This window comes from Branchiostoma lanceolatum, chromosome 1, assembly GCF_035083965.1.
Source record: "Branchiostoma lanceolatum isolate klBraLanc5 chromosome 1, klBraLanc5.hap2, whole genome shotgun sequence".
Lineage (NCBI taxonomy): Eukaryota > Metazoa > Chordata > Leptocardii > Amphioxiformes > Branchiostomatidae > Branchiostoma > Branchiostoma lanceolatum.
The window spans coordinates 2292982-2318756 of NC_089722.1; the positions used below are offsets into that span (position 1 = coordinate 2292982).

The following is a 25775-nucleotide window of genomic DNA, read 5'->3' on the forward strand; positions in this document are numbered from 1 at the left end:
GTTGCGGTGGCGTGCTTCTTTGGGTCTGTTGTTGGCAACATAAACAGGTAGGTGTGACTGCTAAGCATTAACTGAATACTTTGCCTTACTATTGCAATCCCCAGCCATGAAACTTAAGTCCCCCTCTCACTGGATCCGCGGCACGCTGGCGGCGTCGCTGCGGCCGATCGCATTGACAAGGCACTTAACGAAATTCATCGACAAAATACGAATCTTTTAACGTTTTGTGTGCTTTTCTGTCTTTTTGGTCATACTCGTACGTTTTGAAGGATATTCCCATTATAAAGTCAAGGGTAACACAAATCCAGTTTAGGACGCAGCGACTCTGCCAGCATGCCGCGGGTCCAGTGACAGGTGGGCTCTAGGATTTTTTTGGATTCCATGAATAGGTACATCAGGTTATGGTGTTATTTCTTAACACCCCATTCTACTAGGACGCGCTCTCGCCGCTCTCTCTCTCTCTCTCTGCGACCTGAAATTTTTCAGAGCGCTCAACGAATTCCAAACGTCGAACACGAATCCTTTCAGGATTCGTGTTCTGTTGCCTTTTTAATCATATTTTTACATTTTGCATGATATTCCGATTATGAAGTCAAGTGTTACACAAATCTAATTTAGGTCACAGGGAGAGCGCAGCGCGATCGCCGTCTAGTAGAATGGGGGCCTAGGTAATATAGAGATCCATTTATTTATTTATTACACATTTCTTCATCAAATGTACATAGGCAGAGAGATCATCACTGCATTCCCTCTGGAAACTGAATGTTTAGTACCCGGAAGGTAAGTTGTTGTACAGTCTGATGGCGCAATGCAGGATCTAGGAAGGATTACTGCAGTCTCTTAGTTCCGGCATGCTGCAACGCCATCGTGCGGAATCCGGTGTATCACACCCTGATAAAAGTAACTGGCAATTTGCCGGAACAGTTTCTTAGTAGATAACGTTTGGCTGTGTAACTTAGCATTCAAAACACTCTGCAGTGTCTTGTGTTTGTTTCCGTTATACTCTATGTATCTTCTTTATTTAGATAATTAACTGCAATGATGTATACATTCCTCAAAAACTTTCCTGTACACGTGGTGAGATTGTCTTACGCGATGATTAGTAAAAGTAGCATGTTATTGAATGAGCTTTGCTTAGTACTGGCCTATTGTCTACATGTGCTCCTGTAGAAACAATGCATCCTGCAACAGCAGCAGCATGGATCCCTCACTTGTCAGTGATGACGAAAGGTAAACATTGATATCTAAATTAGTCTCTTTAACAAAAACTCTGAGTCCTAGGCTCAATTGAGCATTAAGATTCTCTTAGAGTTTATGACAGACTTTGCCTAATACAGAGGACTTATCGTAACATGCTGCTTGGGGCCTTTAGCAACGATAGTCATCAAGACTCTTGTCTGCTCAAGCGCTCGGCTCTTGACATATTGTTGATGGAACAAAATAAAGATGATAAGCAGCTACAATTCATTCAAAAAATTCTTACGTTTAAACCATCTTCTCTCTTAGTGGGAAACAATCAATATTTAAATCTATCTCGCTCCATGGTTTTCCTTCCCTGTAGGTTTGTCATTTTAGACTGTGTATGCCAGGATGGCTATACTGGTCAACAGTGTGAAACCGACATTGACGCATGCGCAGCGAACTTTGACCCTTGCTTCCCTGGCGTGAACTGCACGGATCTCCCGCCACCAGCAGATGTAGACGGGTACGAGTGTGGAGTGTGCCCAGCAGGATATCAAGGCAACGGAACAATTAGCCTGACGAATCGCGCTCCTAGTTGCCAGCCGGTCCTGTAACCGGTTGGGTGTCAGTAACCTCCGGCCGAGAGCTTGTGTAAATACAGGCTACAAAACAATGTGTCAAGGTATAAGTATAATCTTAGAAAATATACGTACATAACTTAAAAGTTTCCTAATAAAATGCGAAACTTTCTTCCAACACTAAGATCGAATTTTCGAAAACCACTGTCGCCTTCTTCAGGATCAATAATGACCAATCACTGCCGAACGCAAACTCACGAGAGTTACAGGCGCGTGACTTTATTGACACGTGTCATTACGGATACGTGACGTCAGCAATTGGTCAAACGTTCTGCGTGCCAGTGAAGAGGGCGACAGTGGTCGTCGAAAATTCGAAACGTGAATACCTTAGTGTTGGAAGAAAGTTTAGCATTTTATTATTTTTACTACCAACACAGATGAGCTTTCATAATAACTTTAGTTTCCATTCCATCTTTCGAGGGTGACCCTGTGATCTTTAGGTTATCAAATTGCCAATATTTGTCTCACATATATTTCAGTCATGCATGACTTTTTTTAATTTTATTTACTTATTAAAGATGTAGTTTTGATACACCAAAAAGCTTTTTGGAGCAATAATGAGTTCCTTGTCATGCTGTATGACCCTCAAAGATAGCCTCTACCAGGCCGCTCTGGAATTTTGGCCCAATCTGGATCTTTTGGGCTGAGAAGGAACAGGTACGGCCTATGATAGAAATTATTTCTATTTCAGTGAACATATAACAACAGCAGACTCAACCGTTTCATATAGGTGTATCTACGTGACATGAGAGACACCTAGCGGTGGGTTACTATAATACATGTAGACATGTTTGAGGTGAACGTGATTTGAAAGACAACAAAACACACAAATTATACAAAAATAATCGTTGTCTATGAAATTTCTTGAGCGATGTGTCAAATCTTAGGTCGCTCGGTGGTTGCAGCCTCTAGTGGAAAGGACGTGTAACATTTTCTGCAGTAAAATGTAACTTAATTCTGCAAGAACGAATGCCATGACTTCTTCAGTGATACTCGACTATAAAGAGAAGAGCGCCGTTTTCTCCTTGAAGCGTACGGCCTTTTCAGCGTCTGATTAATGGCATCACACCCTTTGACCGACAGCACTGGTTTTGAGAAGGGTCTGGGAGGGGTTCCTGATGAATGCCTTTTACTAGATTTCCGTGTGAATCGCTGTCAAAGAAAGGCTGGCTGTCACATAGGCCCTCCCAAACCGCCCCTAGACGGACACTAGAAGGTTGCCAGTATCGTATCTCTTTACAGATATGAGAGCACCTGTTGAGGGAACAAGGCAGGCATATACTGCGAAGTATCAACCAATGAGGTTTGATTTTCCTTGCATCAACAATTTGACTGTTATCATCATAATAGAAAACGATGACAGCACCAATTTGTAGCATCTTGATAGATATTTTTGTCAACAGTAACATGAATTTGTCCAAGGTTACGCTATTTTGAAATGCCAAGAACGCACAAGCGCTAGTATCGAGAGGCACATTAGAATAACAGATGGCCATGATTCGGATTAGTATTGATATGATGGAAGGTCACTTGTTGAGAAATTGTCTTTCAAATATCAAACAACAAAAAGTTCCTAAAAATGCGAACGTTTGTTTATTCAGGAATGCAACATGAGAAACCCAAATTGGCCTGCAAGTCGTTTTCATTGAGGTCACGAGGGAAGAGGTAAAGGTCCGACAAAATATATAACAAAAATAAATGATTTTGAGTCCAAATAAATCTATACACATACATGGTGCAACATACACACGAATGAGAGCTGGTACATGGTTCGTGTCCATTCGTTTGGGCCATTTTTAATTGCAACATTAGGAACATAAAGCGAGAGCTGAATGATATTTTATCAATTAAAAATCGCAATCCTTTCCAATAATTGAGTCCTAAAGGTGCACCACAACAGACTGAAGCCGTACATTACATTTACATCTCGACATCTGCCAACACCATCCGCCGACGTGCCTGGCAACAGGCGACGCCTACTGACGCGCGTCACCTTGGCATCGCCGGCTTCCTGCGGCACCACCAGGCCGCCCACCTTTTCCGCCACACGGCCCGCTCATCCGCCAGACCCGCCTGCTCCAGCCCCTGTCCAGCCGCCGGATAAAGGATAACAGAGCTGGATAACAGCAAATATGGTGATATAGACAAAACAGGACAAATATAACAACAAGGTGAATATAGACAAGACGTACTAAAATGGTAATAAAGTTATATATTAAGTTGTGATTAAGTTTTGTAGCATCAACACAGACATTCATGCTTTGTATCACTTAAAGATGAAGTAAGTAACATCAGTACCATACATTGTAATCATTTTATGCAGGTTATATAACACTTTGCAATAATTTTGGGATCCAATGTAAGAAAAAAAAAAACCTGGCCCCGACTTTCAGGGAAATGATGTATACGTGATGATTCGGCATGTTACACACGGAACATTTTTATTGTACAAGAAACTCCATAGTATAAAAAGAAAATGCAACAAAGCTACATCGACCATTCCATACTTCTGAAATGGAATGGTGTGTACACAGTAAGCTGCTTGTTTTTTTTTTTTTTTTTTTTTTAAAAACAACTTTCACCATTGTTAAACTGAACTTTCTTGAAAGACATTTTCCTTGTGACCTCCTTGGCGTACGTAGCTATATCATACACAAAGCATTATCAACCGTCATCTTGTATATAATCATAGATTCATGAAATTGTACTTGCGTCCTGTTATTGTATTCTTTTTGGTGAATTTTGTAATAATAATAGGGATCTTTTGAGTCGGGCATTTTCCCTCGATAAAGACACTGATTTTGATGTACTTTGTGACCAGCGGTGACCTGCAGCTGGCTCTTTGTATGATGTCCATGAATGGCAGTATAATTTAAATTGTGCTTGTAACAATGCCATTGGAATGTCTGATCTATTTTTCACAAAAGATCTGTTGTAAGAAATCTTTACAGTAGGTTTTTGTTATTTCTTGTTATTGGAAACTTTCATTAAAAGAATCATAAGCTTAGCACTGTCTTTTCATGTTTCCGCTTTCTCACATTACACTATCTAGATGTGAATGAATGTGAGACACATGACGGCCGTCAATGTCAACATATCTGCTCTAACAACATTGGGAACTTCAGCTGTAACTGTCACCCCAGCTACCGTCTCTCGGACAATAGCTTAAAGTGTCATGGTACGGTGTGCACCTCGTCAAAAATGATGAACAAATTCAACATAAATTCAGTGATGATTAACTATGGCAAAGTGTGTATCGTAAAATCGACTGAATTAAGTACACTCATGTATAATCAGGTGTGACAATAGTTTTGAAAAAAAAGAACAAAAACTGGAAAGGTTGCAATGTTCTTTACCTTAAAATGTACGTAGTACGTTTGAGACAAAATACAACGAAAAGGCATTAATATACTGCGATAATTCCTGACATGTATATGTATACCTTTTTCCCTTTGGGGCATTATCTGATCTTTCGTATGCACGAAGTTGTCTATCTACAACAGTATATTATCATTATCATTTCTTGTTATGTATTTTCTTCAGATATCGATGAATGTTCCCTCCCGAACAACTGCAGTCAGCGGTGTGACAACACAGACGGGTCCTACAACTGTTCCTGTTCGGACGGGTTCAGCCTAGAGTCAGACGGCCAATCATGTCAGCGTACGTTTCTATTTACGCACTTCATCAACAATTATTATCTTGTAGCAATATGACGTTGACTAATGAAAAGGCTCAATTTTGCCATAACCACCGGTCATTATTGCGACATATTGACCACTTTTTAAAGATTTCCATTGGATAACATTCTTGTATCGTAATAACCACTCATTTAATGGTTTATTCGGTGGTTATAGTTACCGACCTTGTCTTGTAACACCGTACACAAGTCACCGCGAGTCATTAACCATATATTACTTTTCAGCCACAAGAGGTTGAACAATTAGGAACCCCCTTTGATATTGATTATGAGTCCGTCATATCCTTGGCCAGCCAAAGACTGCTGTGCATCACGCGATCATATCATCATCTACAGTGTGATCGTTATATACCACTGTTGTTAGTCAATGATTATTATAATAGTTTATTGGATGATGAAATGGAGAAGGTCTCTTTTCTTAAATTGCAACTTATTTGCAACTCGAATTTCAGCCCCTCTCGTGTAGTGAGTGGTACTACGTATCCATTCTGCTTTACTTCATGAAATTCAATTTGTTGACATAATGATATATACTAGACTGAGTCGGGGAAATGACAGGGAAGTACCATTAATATCTGTCAGTTAGCTTTAAATAGTATGCTGACATGCCATGATATTGATATTGAATTGATGACCATGACACATGGAAAATACCCCATTTCTATACAACAAGACTATGCCAGCAAGTGAGCGGGACGGGACACTAGTACTAGCCCTTAATATTCATGCAAATAATGCGTATAAGCATAGATATCCAGTGACACTGTAGCAAACGATGTGCCACTCCTGTACCTAAAACCTGTATCTAGCAAATGATGTCAGTTTCATGCTTCCTGCCTTTCTTAAATAGCGGAGAATCCATGTGAGGGAGGGACCGATCCTGGCTGTGACGCTGATTCAGGCTGGTGTACAGTCAATGGGACCGGTGCGGCGCTCTGTGTGTGTGGGGTCGGGTTCGAGCTAGCAGACGATGGAGTAACATGCCAGGGTAAGATTCAACGCCCAGTGTTGTTGACGCTTCAAAATGTCTTAATCTTTATATCAATGGATCCTTAGGAAGGTCTCTTCAGTTTTTGATATCAATTAGATTTATTATCTTATAAGTTATTTCCTATTTCTTTGCATAGGCATTGCCACAGGACCTTTAATACAAGTTTGATACACATGTATAGTTTTTGTAGCAAATACGTCCCTTGATTCTCCTGTCTGTCAAAGCATGGCCATTTTATAATAGTGTTTCGAAATTATCCAATTACTTCAACTCCATCATCATGTCGGGCGGGTTGCCCGGACTAAGTCAACCCTCTTCCTCCAGACGCTACGGTCCGCCATTAAGTGCTCTAGATCTTCGGCCCTCACCCCTACGTCCCCAGCAAGCTGGTCAATGTAGGTCTGTCGGGGTCGCCCGACACTGGAGTGTCCATGGAGTGTCAACTCCTGTAAGATTTTATTCAGTTGTTTGGCTCGTTTACTTCCAGATAAGGATGAATGTGAATTAGGAGAGAGCCACTGTGATCAACTCTGCAACAACACGGTTGGAGGATACAACTGTTACTGTGAGGAAGGGAATGAGCTGGTAGATGATTCTGTAAACCCGTGCAGAGGTACATGTATACATGGGACTGCTGATTTACATAAAATTAGACTCTACAGTCCTAACTACGATGGCAGATAAAAAAAGTGATAAAAGGAATAGTTATTTTAGATTTGGTGAACATTGATAGACTGTTTTGTGTCTTATAGTTATTGACTTAAGTTTGAGATATGCACCTTTATTCCGAGTCCGGTCTCAAAGCTGTTTCTCTTGACTTGACCATTTATGCTCCTACCTACAATTCGTTGTTTCACTTCTATGAATCCCGTTTGGATCTGTATCACTACATTTGCTTTGCATTTCTGTCAGATATTGACGAATGCTATGAAGGTACGAACAACTGCACGGTGAACGAGATCTGCGTCAACGTCCATGGAACGTACTTCTGCGTCTGCGCACAAGGAACGTCCGTTTCGAACGGCGTTCCAGGTACATAATGAGTTTGCTGACTTGTAACGTCTTTTGTTGGTTCTGCAAGGAATGTATTGTCAGTATTTTGGACAACGCTTTAAAGACATTTAAATGCATTCCTTTTAAGTATTACGTTGGTTGATATTGCATTTTTATTAAGAAGCTTTGAACAGAAGTCATTGAATGCTAGGCGCTAGGCACGATTAAATGACTTGACCACGTTATATATAGTAAACAAAACGGGTCGATCAATTACTCGCAGCTACCGAGTCTACCACTTTTTGGAACTTAATTATAAAGTCTAAAAGAGGGCTTAATGGGCACGTTTGTTAAAGGGCAAGAGGCCGATGCCACTGATATGTAAAAAGTGACGTCGCCGTGTGTATCAATGCATAATTCTTCACGTATATGAAAAAGATTAAAAAAATTCTTTCGCAGACATACCTGAGATGACGTTTCCTGCCATGTCCACCGAGCCTTCCTCTACGACGACCAAGCACACCCAAACTGTAGGAACCAACACTGACATTGCCACAGTGGTGATGTCATCAACAACGTCGGGCATGGCGATCCCAGTCTCAGAACAACAGGTGACAGGGAACACAACAACCATCTTCATCAGCGTCCTCTCGACTACAGCTGCACTGGTTCTACTGTCTTTGATCTATTGGCACATGAGGTACAGATAAAATCATGATCGTAACTGGTTAATTCATTTGATACCTGATGCATTTACGTAATCCCCTAATTTTCTAACTTGAAATCCTGTTATGGATAATTTGTATCCAATTTAAAGCATAAGGTTGATTGCGGAAAGAGAATACGGGAGAAACATTCTACCTTTGCTTGCAAGTGATTCCAGGCTTCTCAGCTTTAAGCGTATCTAGACTGGGCTTTTTTTGGGATATCTGGGACTGGGAGGTGGGCCTTTTGTGGGCTCATTCGGCCTCTCCCTCATAACTTCCAAACGGTATAGTGAATCATCACCAAATTTGCAAAGAGTGATGTACACGCAGATTTTGATAATTTCCATAATTTTGGTAAGTAAAATTAATTTTTTCCACTTATGACCCCAAACCACAATGACAATAGACTAGAAACATTAATCTGAATGATTCTTGTTAAGAAAGTATTATGTATTGAAGAATCTGAAGGTGAAAGACCCTTTTAAAACCTGATAAAATAATATGGTCCGCCATCTTTGATTTGACCGATGACGTCAGCAATGAGCATAATTTATGAATATCAAATCATGGAAGTTACATTAGATTACTTGTACATGTAGGAAAACGAGTGTGGTTGGACAAAGAAACCTTAGAACCATGATTGTTTAAACCGAAATAAGTGAATATTGTATGAAATGCCTGTCAGAAACCCGTTGCCATGCCAACACGAAAAATGATAAACTTCATACTATTATCATGAAATTGTTGCGAAGTTTGCTAGTCCTAGAATACGTCGTTTGGCAGTTATATAATGTCAAAGTTGGCACGGGCATTTTTAGACCCCCTATTTAGGTTTAAAAGGTTATTGTATGGTGTTTATTTACATATTCAATATATCTGCTTATAGGACCCGAGCGAAGTCTGTTCGACTGTCGGGCGACAGCTATCGTACCAGATCCATGGACGATCTTGTCGTTAAGCAGATCCGTAAGTCTGAGCCGACTATGGAGATGAAGGGAATGCGATGTCTATTAGCTTTAAGTGACTGACGTTTGTCTACATATATTGATTGATTGGAATCTGTCTACATACATTAAGTAATTGACGTTTACCTTTATACATTACTTGATTAACGTTAACTTTGTTTATACACATTAAGTGATTCACATTTGTCTACATACATTCATCCTCGTTCACCAGGACCCTTCCGCTCCACGTTACATCGCTCGCGGAAAAGGCCCTGGTAACACGGGATGTCATCCATGGTTATTACGATATCGCCACCAAAACAGCTTCAGCCAATCAGAGGGGTTAAAACCCGTTTGCTTCCTCTCATCGGAAGCCAGCGCGCAAAGAACGCTGGGAAGCTATCAACCAATCAGGTTACGTGTTACGGCTAGCTCATTAATTATTCATGAGCTACAACTGCCGTTTGTCCCAACTAAGGGTTAGCTCATTAACTATTCATGAGCTACAACTGCCGTTTGTCCCAAATAAGGGTAAGCTCATTAATTATTCATCAGCAAGTCTCGTCGACCTGCAATAACCATGGATGACATCCCGTGTTACCAGGGCCTTTTCCGCGAGCGATGTAACGTGGAGCGGAAGGGTCCTGGTGAACGAGGATGCATACATTAAGAGATTGACATTTAGTGATTGACGTTTGACGATATGAATTTTGAGATTGACGTTTGCCTATATCCATTAAGTGATTGACATTTGTCTATACACATTAATTCACGTTTATCGATATGAATTACGTGATTGATGTTTGCCAATATACATTAGGTGATTGACGTTTGTCTATGTACATTAGTGATTGACGTTTGTCTATACACATTGAATGATTTGAAAATTGCGGTTTCCATCGCAGCACAGCATAGTTCACCTTAAATACCAACATATGAATGTGCCTTAAATGTTTAACATTCCTACCTAGATATATGAAAATAAAGTAACTGTCATTATATTTCTCTCCTTAAACCCAGTATAATGCTACGCATATCATATTGGTGGTGTAGGTATCTTAGGGAAAGGTGAATAACGAAATGTACGTTATGCTAATGACTTCATTTGCATAATTTATGCAGAAACTTACACTACCCATACGGTAAATGGTATATTGGAGGTGTAGACACCTTCAGTAAAGGTGAATGCAACGGAATAAGTGTTATACTAATGAGGACCTCATTTGAATAATTTATGCAGAAACGTACATTTCCCATTTGTTATTGCTACAGATGTCACATTGGAGGTGTAGGTACATTAAGGAAAGGAGAATACAACGGAAAGTTCTTTATTCTAATGAGGGCGTCATTTGCATAATTGATGCAGAAACTTACATTTCCTATATGGTAAATGCTACGGATGCCATATTGGAGGTGTAGGTACCTTCAGTAAAATGTGAACGCCATGGAAAGTGCGTTATGCTAATGAGGAATTCGCCTGCATAATTTATGCAGAAGCTTATATTTTTCCTTTCGACAATTCCTGCGGATGCCATACTGGGGGTGTAGGCAGCTTTAGGAAGGGGAATACAACAGAATGTGCGTTATGCTAATTGTAGGGATATTTTTAGTTTTAGATACATTTAGAAATGGTGAATACAACGGAACTAAAGATGACCTAATCCGCACAATGAATGCAGAAACTTAAATGTTAAATGCTCGAGACTTCATATTGAGCATATAGATAGCTTGACTAAACAACATCGCCGTTCCATACTTCCTTTATTGCTTGGAGGGAAGTATCGTTTCTCTAAAATGTTGCCTTTCTAGTGTTACTTATTTTCCCTTGTAGTTTCAGGTGTATGGAAACACAGGTTCAGAGGCTACCTAAAGTAATGGTAAATCACTTCACTGGACACAACTGAGGTTTTGACACGTCACATTTATTACGGCAAACAAATCTTGACAATACTACCAGTTTTACTTCAAAACATTACTACTAAAAAAACAATAGATGTTAATCGTTCATCAAATTGAGTCTACGTTCGTGCCCTTTTTCGTTAATCTAGCCAGTTTCCAGCCACAATCTTCTTCTTATCAACATTACGTCAGGGCGCAAGCAAACTATATGACATCAATGCAAGAAATGTATATTCTATTCGTACATGTAATCCAACGATTTCAGGAGAATAGAACTTACATATAGATTCCGGCACACGAATACTAAGATGTTTCGGCCACATGTTGAAGTTATGCATACAAGGCATACACACTACCGATGGATTGTGAACTCAGACCTCGCAGAGAACAATCTAAAAGGTGGGAGGATCAATAAGGAATTTAAGGAAAAAGACACATGGCTTTGTCTGAAGAAGGCCAAGACTTAAATGGAGTACCAAGATGCAGGGAGAGCAGTAATTGTGGAGAAGCTGGGCAAATGTAGATGTATAAGTAAGATAAATATCCTGGTAAGTATTACATGAATATACAAGTGAGGTAAATATGCAAGTAGCATGAGTATACAATTAATACACAGATACTAGTAGAATAGATAGATAGCATGCAAATAGTATAAGGAACATCAATATATCAGTTACATGGATATACAGGCTACGTAACGATGCAAGTAAGTTAAATATACAGGTAATAAGTAAACATAGATATTCAACTACGATAAATATACAAGACATCATCATCATCATCATATACAAGACATATGCAAGTGACATATGTATACAAATAACATAGATATACAAGTAAGATAAATATACCATAGATATAGATATGCAGCTACATATATATACGAGCACATAACTACACAAATGACCAAATCGTATAAGGTGTCACATAACTTACATCGTTCTTTGTAGAGACTAACGTCTTAACGCATGCTGTATTTCAAGCATATGTTGTACATTTTTGGGTCAGACAAGAATATATTTTATCACAATCAACACCTAGGAACATAGATTTCTAAGTATGTATATTCAATCAGCCTTGTTGAAGAAAGTGTCCATCTGCCGTCATCGGTCTCAACACCTTTATGTAAATCTGGCTGCACCAAGTAATTTTTATGGATGACGTCCTTTGGAGACCCTAAATCCAATGCGAGAGCGCGAAAAAAAAACAAGAAGGGTCGAAAAAAACAAGATGCCTAGATTTGAAATATAATAGTCGATGACACATGTTAGGACACAAATTGAATGAGAGAACACAGTGTAACAACTAACAATTCCTTTATTCATCATGAAAACAGCAATAATTTGAATAAATCAGTTGAAGTTGAACAGCAGCTGTTGTCCTGTCCTGTTTCTGTCCATATCCCATTGATTTTGCAGGCCTGCAGAAACATAGTACAATAGAATCCGCTTAACTGCACCACCCATTTGTCAGTGGTTTCGGTGCAATAATCCGGCTGGTGCAATTATGCGAAATTCCCAGCTGGACCGGTACGAAACAGTTCTTGCGCTACCATACCTCATAGAACCAGCAAAATATTGAGTTCACAGTTCCAGTTTGATCAGTGACAGATCATTCTCCTTACAGCAGAGCCGAACCCGCGTACACCTCGTTCCGGTGAATGCAGGAAGTTTCTACGACGCGGATTCAGCTCTGCCATCACGTCATGACCGCACCACCAAAAGCGACTGCTATGTCTACCTACGCGTCTATAGCCATTGCCGAGTCGTTTTTTGGTTTCCGACTGAATGTGACGTTAAGACGCCGGTCTTTTATTATTGCAGCAGTATGTGACAATAGCGATGCCGCGACGCGAAATCAAATCCCCGCGAACTTGAATGCATTCACAGTAATTAGACAGTGTACAGGTAGAGACCAATTTTTATTGAGTACAGCATGCTGTCTGCCAAAGCGTAATGCCGCCTTTGGTAGGCGTGCTTGTCTTAATGCCGACCCACCCCGTGACCCGCCCGGGACCTCCCATATGATTCCTATATCAACATAACTGTCAATGGAGACCGCCTTCTTTTGTTACTAAAACAGTTTTAAACATGTTGGCGGTATTGCGCCTTTACACCGGCAGGTATCGGCTCATTTGTACGACGTTTGCAGATTTTTAGAGCACCTTTTAAGTTAACTTGTCGAGGATTTTTTAAAAATTTTGGTGCAGTTATCCGGCATTGGTGGCAATGTGCGGTGCAGATATGCGGAGTCACTAACAATGCAGTGAATGGGAACCGGTTTGGGATTTTGGGATTCGGTGCAATTAAATGGAGTGTGCGTTTATCCGAGGTGCAATTAAGTGGCTTCGTCTGTATATTAAAAAGGCAAAATTAGTTGCTGATTAACTCTTCGCATGCATTACAACATTTCTACCTACTGCTTTAGAAATCCTAATGAATAATAGCAATTATTCAAGAGCCAAATATGGACCAAAAATGATAGAAATGAAAAGCACATATTTCCCCAACAAGTATAAATAACCAGAAACGAATGAATGATCATTATCCATGCAGAATACATGAATGCATTCATCTTACACTCCCCCATCCCAGATTATAATTTTTTCGTACATGGTACTTGATCCAAAACAGACTATAGAACGGCACTTTTCATACCTCAAAAACAGGCTTGGGCCTAGGAGCTTCAGTTGTGGCAGCTGTCTTGTCGACCTCCATGCGGATGAAACACCTGAACTACTTGGTTGCCTGCCCCACCTGCAGGCCAAAGTAAACTTCAATGCCTCTCCCGATCTTCTCGTCATTGCAGAAGAAATGCACTGTAGCTGATCTTGACAAGACTTCCTTAAAATTGTACGGCCGAAACTCACTGGCTCGCCGCTACAATTCTCTCGTACAGTTGCGCGAACGTCAGCTCTCCCTGACCGAGATCGAAAGCGTACCAAACAACAACAACGTTGCCGCCCTTTTTCACTTTTATGCTCACATATTTAGACAAATCTTCGCCGCTGACAAGAAAAATCCTGTCAGCGGTTGAAAAATCTGCACTGCTGACAGGATGAGCCTGTCAGTAGCCACTTCCTTATTTATGCATTTCGCGTGACAAGTTTTACATTAATCTTATGATTTGCGGCACTGTCGTAACTCTTTGGTCATAGTTACAGGAGGCGGAAATTTTTTTTTTTTTCTGGGCACAGACCAAAATCAATGCGCGCACGAACGTCATCCATAAAAATTACTTGGTGCAGCCTTAACAACAACTTTCTCTTACATCCTAGTACCAACTGAACATGTTGCATTACCAATTCCTCTTACTTTTTCAATACATATTTAAAGCAAATGACCAACTGCTTTAAAAACTATCATTTCCCTCAAACAATCAGGATACATCAACATCTAAATTGTCAGACAAATAAAGTATCTTTCATTTCAATTAACACCAAATTTACATATATTTCTGTGTATACTCAATCCATCTCTTTCAAAAATAGTCCATCCATTTCAACATTCTATAAATATGCTAGTGTTACTTTTATACATAACATATATCATAAGTGTATTGTTAAGTGTATGCATTACATGTTATGCTACCAAAAACTTTCTCTTACATGTGCAAAGGTACATTTTTATCACTTTTACCAAAGTTCCGATTTTTGGTTTTGGACGAATGGGGTGAAACCTTTCGGTCCATCCCATGCGGCCAAGCCCAATAAGCAAATTTCTGCCTCAGGGCAAAGGGACAGGTCCTAAAGACAGCCCTAGTCTAAGCAGTCATTTGTAAGACGAAATGTCACTACAAGCTTATTCAACCCAAACTGCTGTATTCTCTTTTTTTAATCAATTCGTAAGAGCCTGATGTTGCCATCCATTTACAAAGAAAGGCGGCTCAATTGTTACAGTAGCAGCATCTCTTCACCCTAGGTCAGAAATATCAATGCTCGAGATAAGTATTGACTTCACTGACCCATTAGGAGAAGCAGGGGTTACGAAGGCTGCTCGGGAAATTCCCTACCCCATTAGGCCGGAATGTTTTTGATCCACTCACACCGCTCCTGCTCTTTTTCGAAAGATGTGGTGGGTTCTTTTACGTGCTCAAGGTGTGACTCTCCTCAAACACGGGGCCTCCATTTAACGTCCTATCCGAGGGACGTCCCTAACCCTAGAAGAGCTAGGTCCTCATTTACACCTGAGTGAAGTGAGGAAAGCCGTGTTAAGTGCCTTTCCCAAGGGCACAACGGCGGGGCGCAAATTCGGACATGTCTCTGGGCACAACCTGGGATTAGACCCCGGGTCCCATTGTTTGACAGCCGCGCGCTCTACACTTGCGCCACATGACGCTTCTGACATATTATTAACACAAAAATCTAAAAAGAAAACAATGGCAGACAGCAAACCATCCAACATGTAGGTAAAAGGTAAACGTAGTCCCATAGCCTTTTTGAGGCCGTAGGAGCAGTTGGCAGTTATCCACTATGTCTAGGGCAAGGTATTGGAAGGCGGCGCCGGCCCTTCCACTGCCTATTATCTCCTCAACCGAAGTCATGTACCCATTTTACAACTGAGTGGAGTGAAGAAAGCCTTTCCCAACGGCACAACATATCGTTGACATAATAAAGAATTCGAACCAAGGAACTGGGTTCGGGACCAGACACCCTAACAGTTACGCGAACACGACGCCATCCACAGATTCATTAGAATTCTTCATGAAAACAGCTCTCATGCAGTGGAACCTGTGTACAGTGACCTCTATTGTGAGTTGAGGAAAACGTTCTCATCAGACTTGTGGTTACTATAGACGGACAAACTAGAGCAAGACTGGATGGCCTCCAGACTAGGGTGATTTTAGATTAGTTCATGTTCGGGCCGTATTAATTTGGTCTGTCCCATCTACATTTAATGTGGGATGCCGCTGGAACAATCTACTTTAAAAAAAATCACGCTTGAACTTGTGTGCTGACACAAAAATTCGTTTTGGGAGTAGAGATGTTTCTTAAATGGTCCTCCATACGTGGCAGTGCCCGCAGAAGAGTCTATTCTTCTTCGGTGACACGAGCTCCATTTCGGACTGGAATGCAATAGTTCACCTTTAGGCCGAAGTTTATTTTTGAACCGGGTTGATTTTGGAACAGTCCATTTTTAGCATGGGGGAGGGAATTGTTTAGATATGTTGTTTTGTTTATTTGTTACTTACAAAATGTTGCAAACACCCGGTGATCTTTTAAGTGTTGTTCCTTCTACGGAACGTACTCATTGGGATATCCTGAAGCTCCTTATGTCGCTGGTAGCGCTTCCTGATCTTCCCGTATCCACTTTTCACGGCTCGGCGGTAGATGTTTTTGCGCTTGGCGTACACCAAGGAGTCGGTGAAGGTGCTCGTCATCATGACGACGTAGAAGATGTCCACAAGGAAGAGTCCGCTGTCAGGTGTGATGACTCCAGCCTTCCACAGGACGCCATTGATCGTCACCGGAAACCATGTAATCACTTGTACTGCTGTCACAATCCCCAGCGTCTTGGCCGCTTGCATTTTGAGGTTCAGCTGATCCTTGGCGATTCCGGTCAGTTCCTGGTGTCTCGTCTCGTTATCGTAGGCCTCCTTGTAGATGAGACCGGCAGCGACGCAGCTGATGACCAGGCCGACTGAGCACACCGCAATGATAACGGAGGTTTCTTGGCCACCAGAGACACAGGGCACCATCAGGCTCACAGGCTGTGCGATGTCGACAGAGACCTCGTCCACTGTCCATGTCTGTACCGTTCCAACACGAGCGAGGCCAACCAGCGGTGCTGCCAATGCGATCAGCACACACATGGCCATGGTGACGGCGAGGCGGCGCTTGGACATCATTGAAGCATAATCGAGTGGAAAGGCGATGTGTATGTATCTGCAGATCCACAGACTTGCCTGCAGGTAGACCGAGAGCGTGGTCAGGAACGGGACAAAGAAGGCTTGGAACCTACACCAACCCTCACCTGGGATTTCTCCGTGCACCAGGCTGTACACTGTTGTGGGGACGTAGACCAGTATCTGGGTGATGTCTGTGAGCGCCAGGGCACACAGGAAGATATTTCCTGGTTCCTGGATAAGGATAAAGTACTCGTCAGCCACCTGTACACATTTATAACAACTGTTTTGATCACAGGATCTAGAGTCATTCACTAGATAAAGTAAACAGGATACGGGAAGGTAAATAGGATGCAACAACGAATCTTCATCAGGCCTACACGCAACCTTTTCCCTACAACGCTACATGGAACTAGCATATTGATAGCCTGTCACAAATGATAAATGACTAGTTTTACCAACTTTTAAACTGCATTTCCTGCAACTGTGGGGAATGGGACCTTTTGTGTTATCTCCCCACTCACTTCATGTTAATCTACTGACAGGGTATATTTTAGATAACTACGGACAGACGTTAACATTTATAGACACAAAGAAAACATGTATTAACCCTCAAACCACCGTATGGGGTCAAAACTGACCCCAGGCGTATATTAACATGTGCCATTTTGACATTTCGAGTCGAAAACAAAATTCCTTCTATGAGTTTGTTTGTATATATGTTTTATAACTTCTCACAAGTTTTTACCGAGATTGGCTCATTGTCCGGTGGGGTCAAAACTGACCCCAGCAAATTAAAATCTGCACTCATATTCCCTATTTTTTGATACTTGTCATCTAGTAACATGTATGATAAGAGTTATTATGATCATAGTAACAAAATATAGTTTTTTAGAAACGTGAAAAAAACAATTTTTTTTAATGAACGTAAAGATTAATGACGTTGCGACGTATTATGACTTCATTTATGTGTTTTTATTGACGAAAACCAACAAATTGGGTATTTTCATATAACTCAAAGGTACACGATAAAACTTAAATAGTAATCATGTATGATAAATCAGAATATATCCAAAGACGTTATTTGTAGATGGCAACAGGAACGACGTCAAAATGATATTATATTCATATTAGGTTACACTAGCGAATTCCGCCATCTTGAATTATTTTAAATGCATTTTTTCATCATATAACCTACTAACACAATAAAAAAATGGACCAAAACGTTATATTAAGATTGTTACTGTTTGAATAAACATGATGACATTTGAGGTTGAAATAGCCGGTTATAGCTAGTCTAATTATATCATCCGCAATCTTAGATTTTGACCGATGACGTAATCACATATGCATAAATTATGAATATTAAATCATAAAAGTGATAGTGAATTATATTGGTTGGTATTGATATAAGAAAATAACTGCAGTTTAAAAAGACAGCTCTAGAATTACATTGTAAAATCCAAAATTAGCGACTTTTTCCAAATATGGCTCTCAGAAACCGGTTGCCATAGCAACATGAAAACATTGTTTAGTTATTTCATTCAGTTCAAATAGTTGCCAACGAAATTCTAGCAAAGGTGACCAAGTTTGGTTGTTCTAGTGTAAGACATTCATATGCTATATGACATCAAGTGTTGGCGCAGGCCTCAAAAGAGCCCGATTGTCTGAATAGCGTAAGTTGCAAAAGACGATGTTCCCTATTTTTGCATAAATTATGATAATGAGCAGAAATTATTCACACCTAATCATGTCAAACTGTCCCTTTCAGCTTGCTTAAACTATTCATATATACAAACCACAAAAATTGTCACCAATAAAGCTGTATTTGTAGAAAACATTGTGGGGTCAGTTTTGACCCCATACGGTAAGATTAGTCGTAAAAAAGCTACGGTGGTTTGAGGGTTAATTGGAGTAATGTCTCGGAATGAAAAAAAGGAACATTTACATTTGTCTCAATTCTGAACACACCAGGTACACAATAACGCCATATGTTCAGGTTCTAAATGAGTATCCCTTACGCCAACACACGTGGGGGTCATCACTTTCTGTGTCTGTATCATTTGAGCAGATTCAAACCAAATATTAAATTCTCCAAATATCCTATTACATCATTTTCGTCTGACACTATGGCTGACTGCCCACCTGTGGACACACATCAGGACACAGGAGCAAACAAACTAACTAACGAACAAACACATAGACTATACACAATATCTCTGTTTTCACATATCAACAACAACAATAGTGAAATTGTACAACACCGTCGAGAATACGTTGAGGTATATTGAAATTGCAACGTTTGAATCTTACCCGCATCTTTTTGTCAGTACAGATGAGGTACAGTAGGCAGCCGTTGCCGAACAAGGACCAAACCATCATTAAGATGAGGATGAAGCTCAGCAGCGGTTGCAGAGGTGGGTAGTAGCCGTACACCCCGCAGTGTGCCGGGTTGTAGCTGGTCACGGAGGATGTCACGTTTCCTAACGTGAAGTTTGTCGTGATGAAATCACAGACGGGTACTGCAAGATCTGATGCGTTCTGGAGTATGGTCGCCACTGACATTGTGATCTTGGCAATGGCGCCCATGACGGAGGTCGGGACGCTAACGTTCTTCATGTTGGTTTATTGTAGACGGTCAAGATCTAAATCTGTAATGTCAGAAGAAAAGGCGTTGTTAAGATACAAACTTCAAACATTTTCCCCTGTTCATCTACATGCATTATCAACGACAAACCCTTGTGTCAATCTTGGGGCGGCTCCAGATTTTCACTGGGTGTACAGAATGTCTTCTCCCCGGTCCAGGTAAATAGAGTTTCTAAGTAAGTAGCTAAGTGCAGAATGTCGTCTTCAGGCATAGGTGAATTTCAAGCTATCTTTGACAAGGTCGACAGATCACTTGTTTAGAATGATAAGTTAGGTATGGGAATCCAGACAGGAGTTGAAGCGGTTGCAGACTATAGGGGAAAATATCCGATAAGAAGAGGAAAAGGCAGAATCTGAACTTTACCCGAGCAGACTGTTCCTACCCTTGTAGACAAACTGAGTTTTATAGCGGCATTTATCGACAAGCAGTAACGCGGGATTGATTTATCGGACATTGGGTGTTCACAGTAGTCCATGATCAAGTCGCTCTGAATTCTTTGCAGGTTATCGAGAGTACATCGTTTTACTAACTGGAACAAAGCCATGAAAATCAGAAAGGATGTAGGTTTGTTTCATCTAACAAATCATTAACTGAAATATTGAGGGCAGACTGTACTGTACCGGGTAAGTTGGAAATGAAAAACCACAGCAGTGTTTAATTTGCAATAATTTATACATTCCTAATCTAACAACATTATTATCCTATCAGTATGCTTTTGGAACGATATTATGGTTAATTGAAATAATAGGGCATTGAAACTGAGGGAATAAGGGGATTATTGTAGATTTTTAGAGCAAAATGAGGGTTCTACTCATTTTTTGCATAGATTATTATAATGAGCATTTAACATTGACACCAGAACTTGTCAAAATACTCTCCATAGATTATTGTTACAGTATATGTACACTAATAACAAAAAGGACCAACGGAAATATACAGTAGAATCCAGCTATTTGCATTACTGTTAATAGCATACTTCGGGGATATGCATATAATTCTGAAAACCCAAACCATTTCCCATTCACTCCATTATAAATAAGATGGCATAATTGCATTAGGCATTTTCGCATACTCCTGCTATTTGCATAAAATAATGCCAATGGCAACAGGAAAAACCGGTTGAACATGTCAAAGTCACTAACTCTTATGGATTGTATGCAAATGTCTGAACTGAAAATGACATTTGAATGACATTTGCAAATGCAAATGTCATTCAAATGTAAATCCAGTATGGGAAGTTTCTATGGTAAGACAACACCATAGGTACTCTTATTGTCCTTTGTTTTTGGAAAAGCTGTTGCCAGTCTCCATTGTCATTTGCTGTGATAGGATACAGAAGAATAGAATTGCCAATTTTTTGCTAAGTTTGCCATCCTTTGCATTCAACATGTGTAAATAAACTGATGATATGCTTATGAATTCAATATGTTACATTTTGTATAACCTGGGAGTGAGTAAATTTGACACAAAGTGTGTGTGTTTCCTTCAAGTGCCATCCTGGTAACCACTACAACCCCCTCCCCCCTCAGTGCTGCTCATTTTGTCCCCTAGGGTTAATGGACTACTCCTTATTATTGCATAAAATACACTGACAAATCAGTTATGCAAATATGCGGATTCTACTGTATTAATAAGCAAACAAAATGGGGTCCGTTTGGACCCAATACGGCCAGATTCGTCGCAAAAATGTATCGGTCGGATGAGGGTTAAATCCGCGTGGACCGATTCAAATGTTTGAATCTTGAGAAGAAATATCAGTTCTGAAAGGAAAAATACATGGTCTGTAAGCTTTTTTCCACCTTTTTCTCGCCGTTTGAGCATGTATTCACCCTGATATCTATAATTTGAAGAAGTGTGCTTGGGTTACCTATTATCAGTCTTTTCCTTCTAGTGCTCCACTTGAAGAACATAGCTGAGACAAAATGCACATAGATCGTCCAAAGTAGTCTACAGACAAATGATAGTAAAACCACTATGCTTGCACCATCGTTTGCTTGACGCGATTGAAGAAACTCATGACATACCGTGAACTTCAACCACACTGCGCGGCACGTGGAGTTCACGTTATAAATGCGTGTCAATAATGTTTTTTTGACGCGCGAAATTGAGCGTAGTTGAGGGAGGTCGCTGGGTTGCATCAAACCGTCCTGAAACTAGTAAGAGTTTCTTTATTCAAAATTGCAACAATACAAACCTTTCAAACCTCGAATCACCGCAGATAGTTTGAGAATCCAAAGAAAGGTTTAACGTCAGCTACTTTTCAAAGATACTAGCTATCGTGTGAGTTAGAAAAACATGAAGTGCGCGGTGCCGAATTACATACAAAAATACGCCACGCATGACGTTTCTTGGTGAATTGATATTACTGGTTCGGGATTTTATCCTGTAATGTCACTGGAAGTAAACATAATTCAGTGCTTTGTATAAAGGAGAGTCATGACAAAGGATCATACTCCTGACGTTATTCATTGCTAATAAGAACAGGCTTTAGCATAATACACTTCGACATCTGGACCTGGCCATAGATGGACATTAATTGGTAGTGCACCATAACTGGTAGAGAAAAAGATAAAGAAAGTGTAAAAAAAAAAAGATAGCCGTTTCAGTTCATAAAGTGATCCACAAAAGTTCCTATTTACTAGTCGGAAATACAAGGGTTTATTTCAAGTTAACTCAGACACAATTCAACACAGTCCCAGTGTCGGACTTTTCCAAGTCATACGACAGAGTCCACCATTACACCGCCAGTATAAAACTGTTGACCATGGCACTCCGAGGAGAACTCGAACTGTGGGTGGCCAGTTTCATATACTAGGCCCCATATTACTGACGACACTGCTTCTGATGCCACTCGTCCGGTGTGGAAATACGTTTATGATATGAACATGCTTCAATCAAGACGACTTCAGCAAGCTTGAACCCTACAGTATGATCTGGATCAGTTATGCCAATGGTCGAAAAAAAACTATATGTTACTAAATGACGCCTTGCTATGCACATTATATTCTGTTGGAAACCTCCCCCTCTGCCACCACTGCGAATCAACAACACACCGCTAGCTGTCGCTCCCAGTCTTAAGATCGTTGGACTCAACATTCCCTTTGACGTCCAAGTCAAACAGATGCTAGGAAATGCCGTAAAGAAACTCAACCTCCTCTTACAAGGCTTAATTAAGAGATCCATTTTCATCAACTACGATGGAAAACCAAGCCAATGCGTTATGACCTGGTCACAATCTGCACATGCTATATCAGACCAATCCTGGCATATACTAGACCCCTGGCCTTGTCGGATCATACCCGGCTTTGGCTACGGTTGTTAAGATACGGTCACATTAAACTCACTTCGTAACTGCGATGTTTTTTTTCCGTCATGACAGCGTCGTACGTCGTACGTTTGGGGAAAGCCGGGTGCACTTCATGTAGTTAAGACATACAAAGTCGTTGTAACATATGTCGTAGGTACAGCGTGCGGTGGTTTTTTTCAGTGTACGTAGGTCCATCGCAAGCAAATTGCGTCATACGATGAAAATTACAGCTAAAAGGGTTTTGAATGTGTTCAAATTTTCAGATATCGTCGTACGATTTTTTGGCCCCCAATTCCGGCTTTACCATGGCCTTTTTTTCTACTGATGAGGTGACAAATTTATAGATTTCGACCGTGTTCTTATGGTTTCAATTTTCCCTGATATTGCCGATGTTGATGCCAAGTTTAACCATCAGAACAAAACAGCATCGAGAAGACAGAGCACCCGTAGAAGAGCCTACTTCCAAGATTAGATTTTCCACGTGTCAGATCCAGTACCACTCGCAGGTGATACATACAAATATTTGATGGCTGTATACACGTGGGTTTATGATTAGATCAGACCTCAGTCCTATCCTGTCTTTATCTTCAGTTTGCCGAGAGAATAGTTTGCGGATGGTCCCGCGAATGAAAATGGCAGATCAGCTGTATTATCCTTCTGGAGGAAAGCACATTATACGCCAAAAAACGAAAACTTGCAGAGTCTGGCAAAGGGTCTGATAATCATGTAAATAAAATTCACATTGGAAATATTACTTCTATTGCATGCAAAGTTTATACATATATTCATGTGCTTATTTGTATTTTTTCACCAATAGCCTTGATTATTACAGTATATTCATACTGCATATTTAGACTGTTTATTAGAATGAGGCCGGCCTTAAGTGCTCACCGTGATCTATGACCTTTGAAACCGGAAACTCGTGTGTACCTCTCCTTGATTCATACCTTAGTAAGCGTCATGATGTTATGTTATATTTTCTTACAGTGAATGACCCCAGACCTAGTAACAACTAGATCCGCATCTGGTCGGTTAAAGAAGCACAAAAGCGGCAAGCCGTCTCATCAAGAAAAGGCACATGTGAAAAATCGTACGACGCTGTTAAAAATTTGAACATCGCCCGACGGTCTGCAAGAGCTGATTTTACCAACGATTTACCTGCGATTTACTTGCGATCATCGTGCGATGTACGGGAAATGCTATCGAAGGTGCATCGTGCGTTCAATGTGAGCGGGGCTTTACTCCCACGCCCTGCAGTAAAGCTCGGACTCACAACACTTGGGCAAGGTTTGGTTGAAATGCAGTCAAACCTGGCCGAGCAACCACCTGCCGTCAGAGGACACATTGAAACTGTCCTGTCCATTTTTACATAGTTAAGACCCTCTCCCATGCAACCAACTGCCAGTCTTCCTCAACCAGCAACCACTTTTTTTGTAGTCCCAAAGGGCCATTCACCATCCCCTCAACAACCAAAATAGATTGACAACAGCTAGCAGCTATTCTAAATGAGGGTTTCTGCAGGTACAGTTACCCTATGCCTCTTTTGTTTGGGCAGTGGCATCCTAACAAGCAGCGGCCTCTTTAACATGAGGATTTCTGCAAGCTGTAGCCATTGATTTCATGTTAACACCAGCATCAGAAATAATTCTGATACACACTGTATTTCACAACAATACCAAAAAGACATTGTAAAGATCTATGCAGTTGAATATCAGGTAAAATCTGTTACTGTACCTTTTTGTGTCATCATTTAAGATCAGTGAAGCACATAAATACCTGCGCAAAGTACAAATTGAACTAGTGGCAATTCTGACAATAAGAAACTGAATGCACTTGTTTTGGCGGTACTAGGAAGTAGGAACAGACAACTACCAAAAAAACATATTTGATTGCTAGATGAACCGAATTCTGATGGTCAAACAATGATTTATTAAAATTTGTTTACATAGCAGCATGGGGATTATAAACAAGACTACAAAGCTACGGGGTGTTTCCTGGGAACTTGAGTGCATTTCGAACAAATGTAAGGGTTTTTTTGTCAACCAGGCAAGGTGTCGGGACAAACCACCTGTCCTCAGCAACCACTTTTACTCACTACCTTCACTTTACTTTACTTTACTTTACTTTACTTTACTTTACTTTACTTTACTTTACTTTACTTCATTAAAAATTGCAACAATACAATAAACAGTGGAACGCCTGGCAGACAAGTTTTTTGGTGCGGACAACCCAACATTACAATTACGAAGAATACAACAATAAGACAATAAGGCAATACATGGCATGAAACAATATAAAACAATGCATTAGGTCCCTTGCGCCAGGTTTGACTGTAGTAAATTCATTTACGAGCACTAATCTGCCAGGTGCAGACAGGCACAACTTCACTGCCCCCTGTCCTTGTGTTGTTAATGTTGTGTCCCACTGAAGTTATGTGCAATTGAGAAGGTTGAAAATCTACGCCTTCATTAACAAAACTTATCTGGTGGTGTTTTTCGACAATACAGGTCACAAAATACGCATCAGAAATTTGCGGTACGTTTAGCAGAAATTTGTAAACCTGAGTTGTTTCCGAAGAACTCGTCGCTGCGTAATGCAAATTTGTATGGACTCTCAGATTGTGGAAATTCTTCCGCAGGAGAAATCTAGATCTTCAGCAAGATTCGGTAGAATCCGCTTAACTGCACATCCCATTTATCAACGTATTTGGCGCAATTATCCGGCTGGTGCAATAATGCGAAATGGCCCAGCTGGACCGGTAGTACACTGTATCATACAGGAGGTGAATAGTTTATAAACCTCGGTGTACTGTATGAACTTGTTAGCATGCATTTAGATGTTAAAAAGCTTTAGTTATATAGGTACAGTGTGGTAACACCGTAGATTCCACCTCTTGTTAGGGCCACGTTTATATATTAAA

At 40.5% G+C, this 25775-nt stretch overlaps 1 protein-coding gene across 1 annotated transcript; it reads right to left on the minus strand.

Annotated features, from left to right (window-relative positions):
* Positions 1-16274: 16274 nt before the first annotated feature.
* On the minus strand, positions 16275-19520 carry LOC136425243 (trace amine-associated receptor 7d-like). The gene is made up of 2 exons (XM_066414056.1): positions 19215-19520; positions 16275-17165 (listed from the first exon to the last, which is right to left on the minus strand). The coding sequence occupies exons 1-2, from the start codon at positions 19518-19520 to the stop codon at positions 16275-16277; spliced, it is 1197 nt and encodes a 398-aa protein (XP_066270153.1).
* Positions 19521-25775: the final 6255 nt, after the last annotated feature.

Bases quoted from the DNA above. Each gene is read 5' to 3' on its own strand.
- LOC136425243 (XM_066414056.1), bottom strand. From the start codon at position 19,520: ATGAAGAACGTTAGCGTCCCGACCTCCGTCATGGGCGCCATTGCCAAG. The intron at 17,166-19,214 runs GTAAGATTCAAA...AAATGTGTACAG, and splicing joins GTACTGACAAAAAGATGCGG to GTGGCTGACGAGTACTTTAT.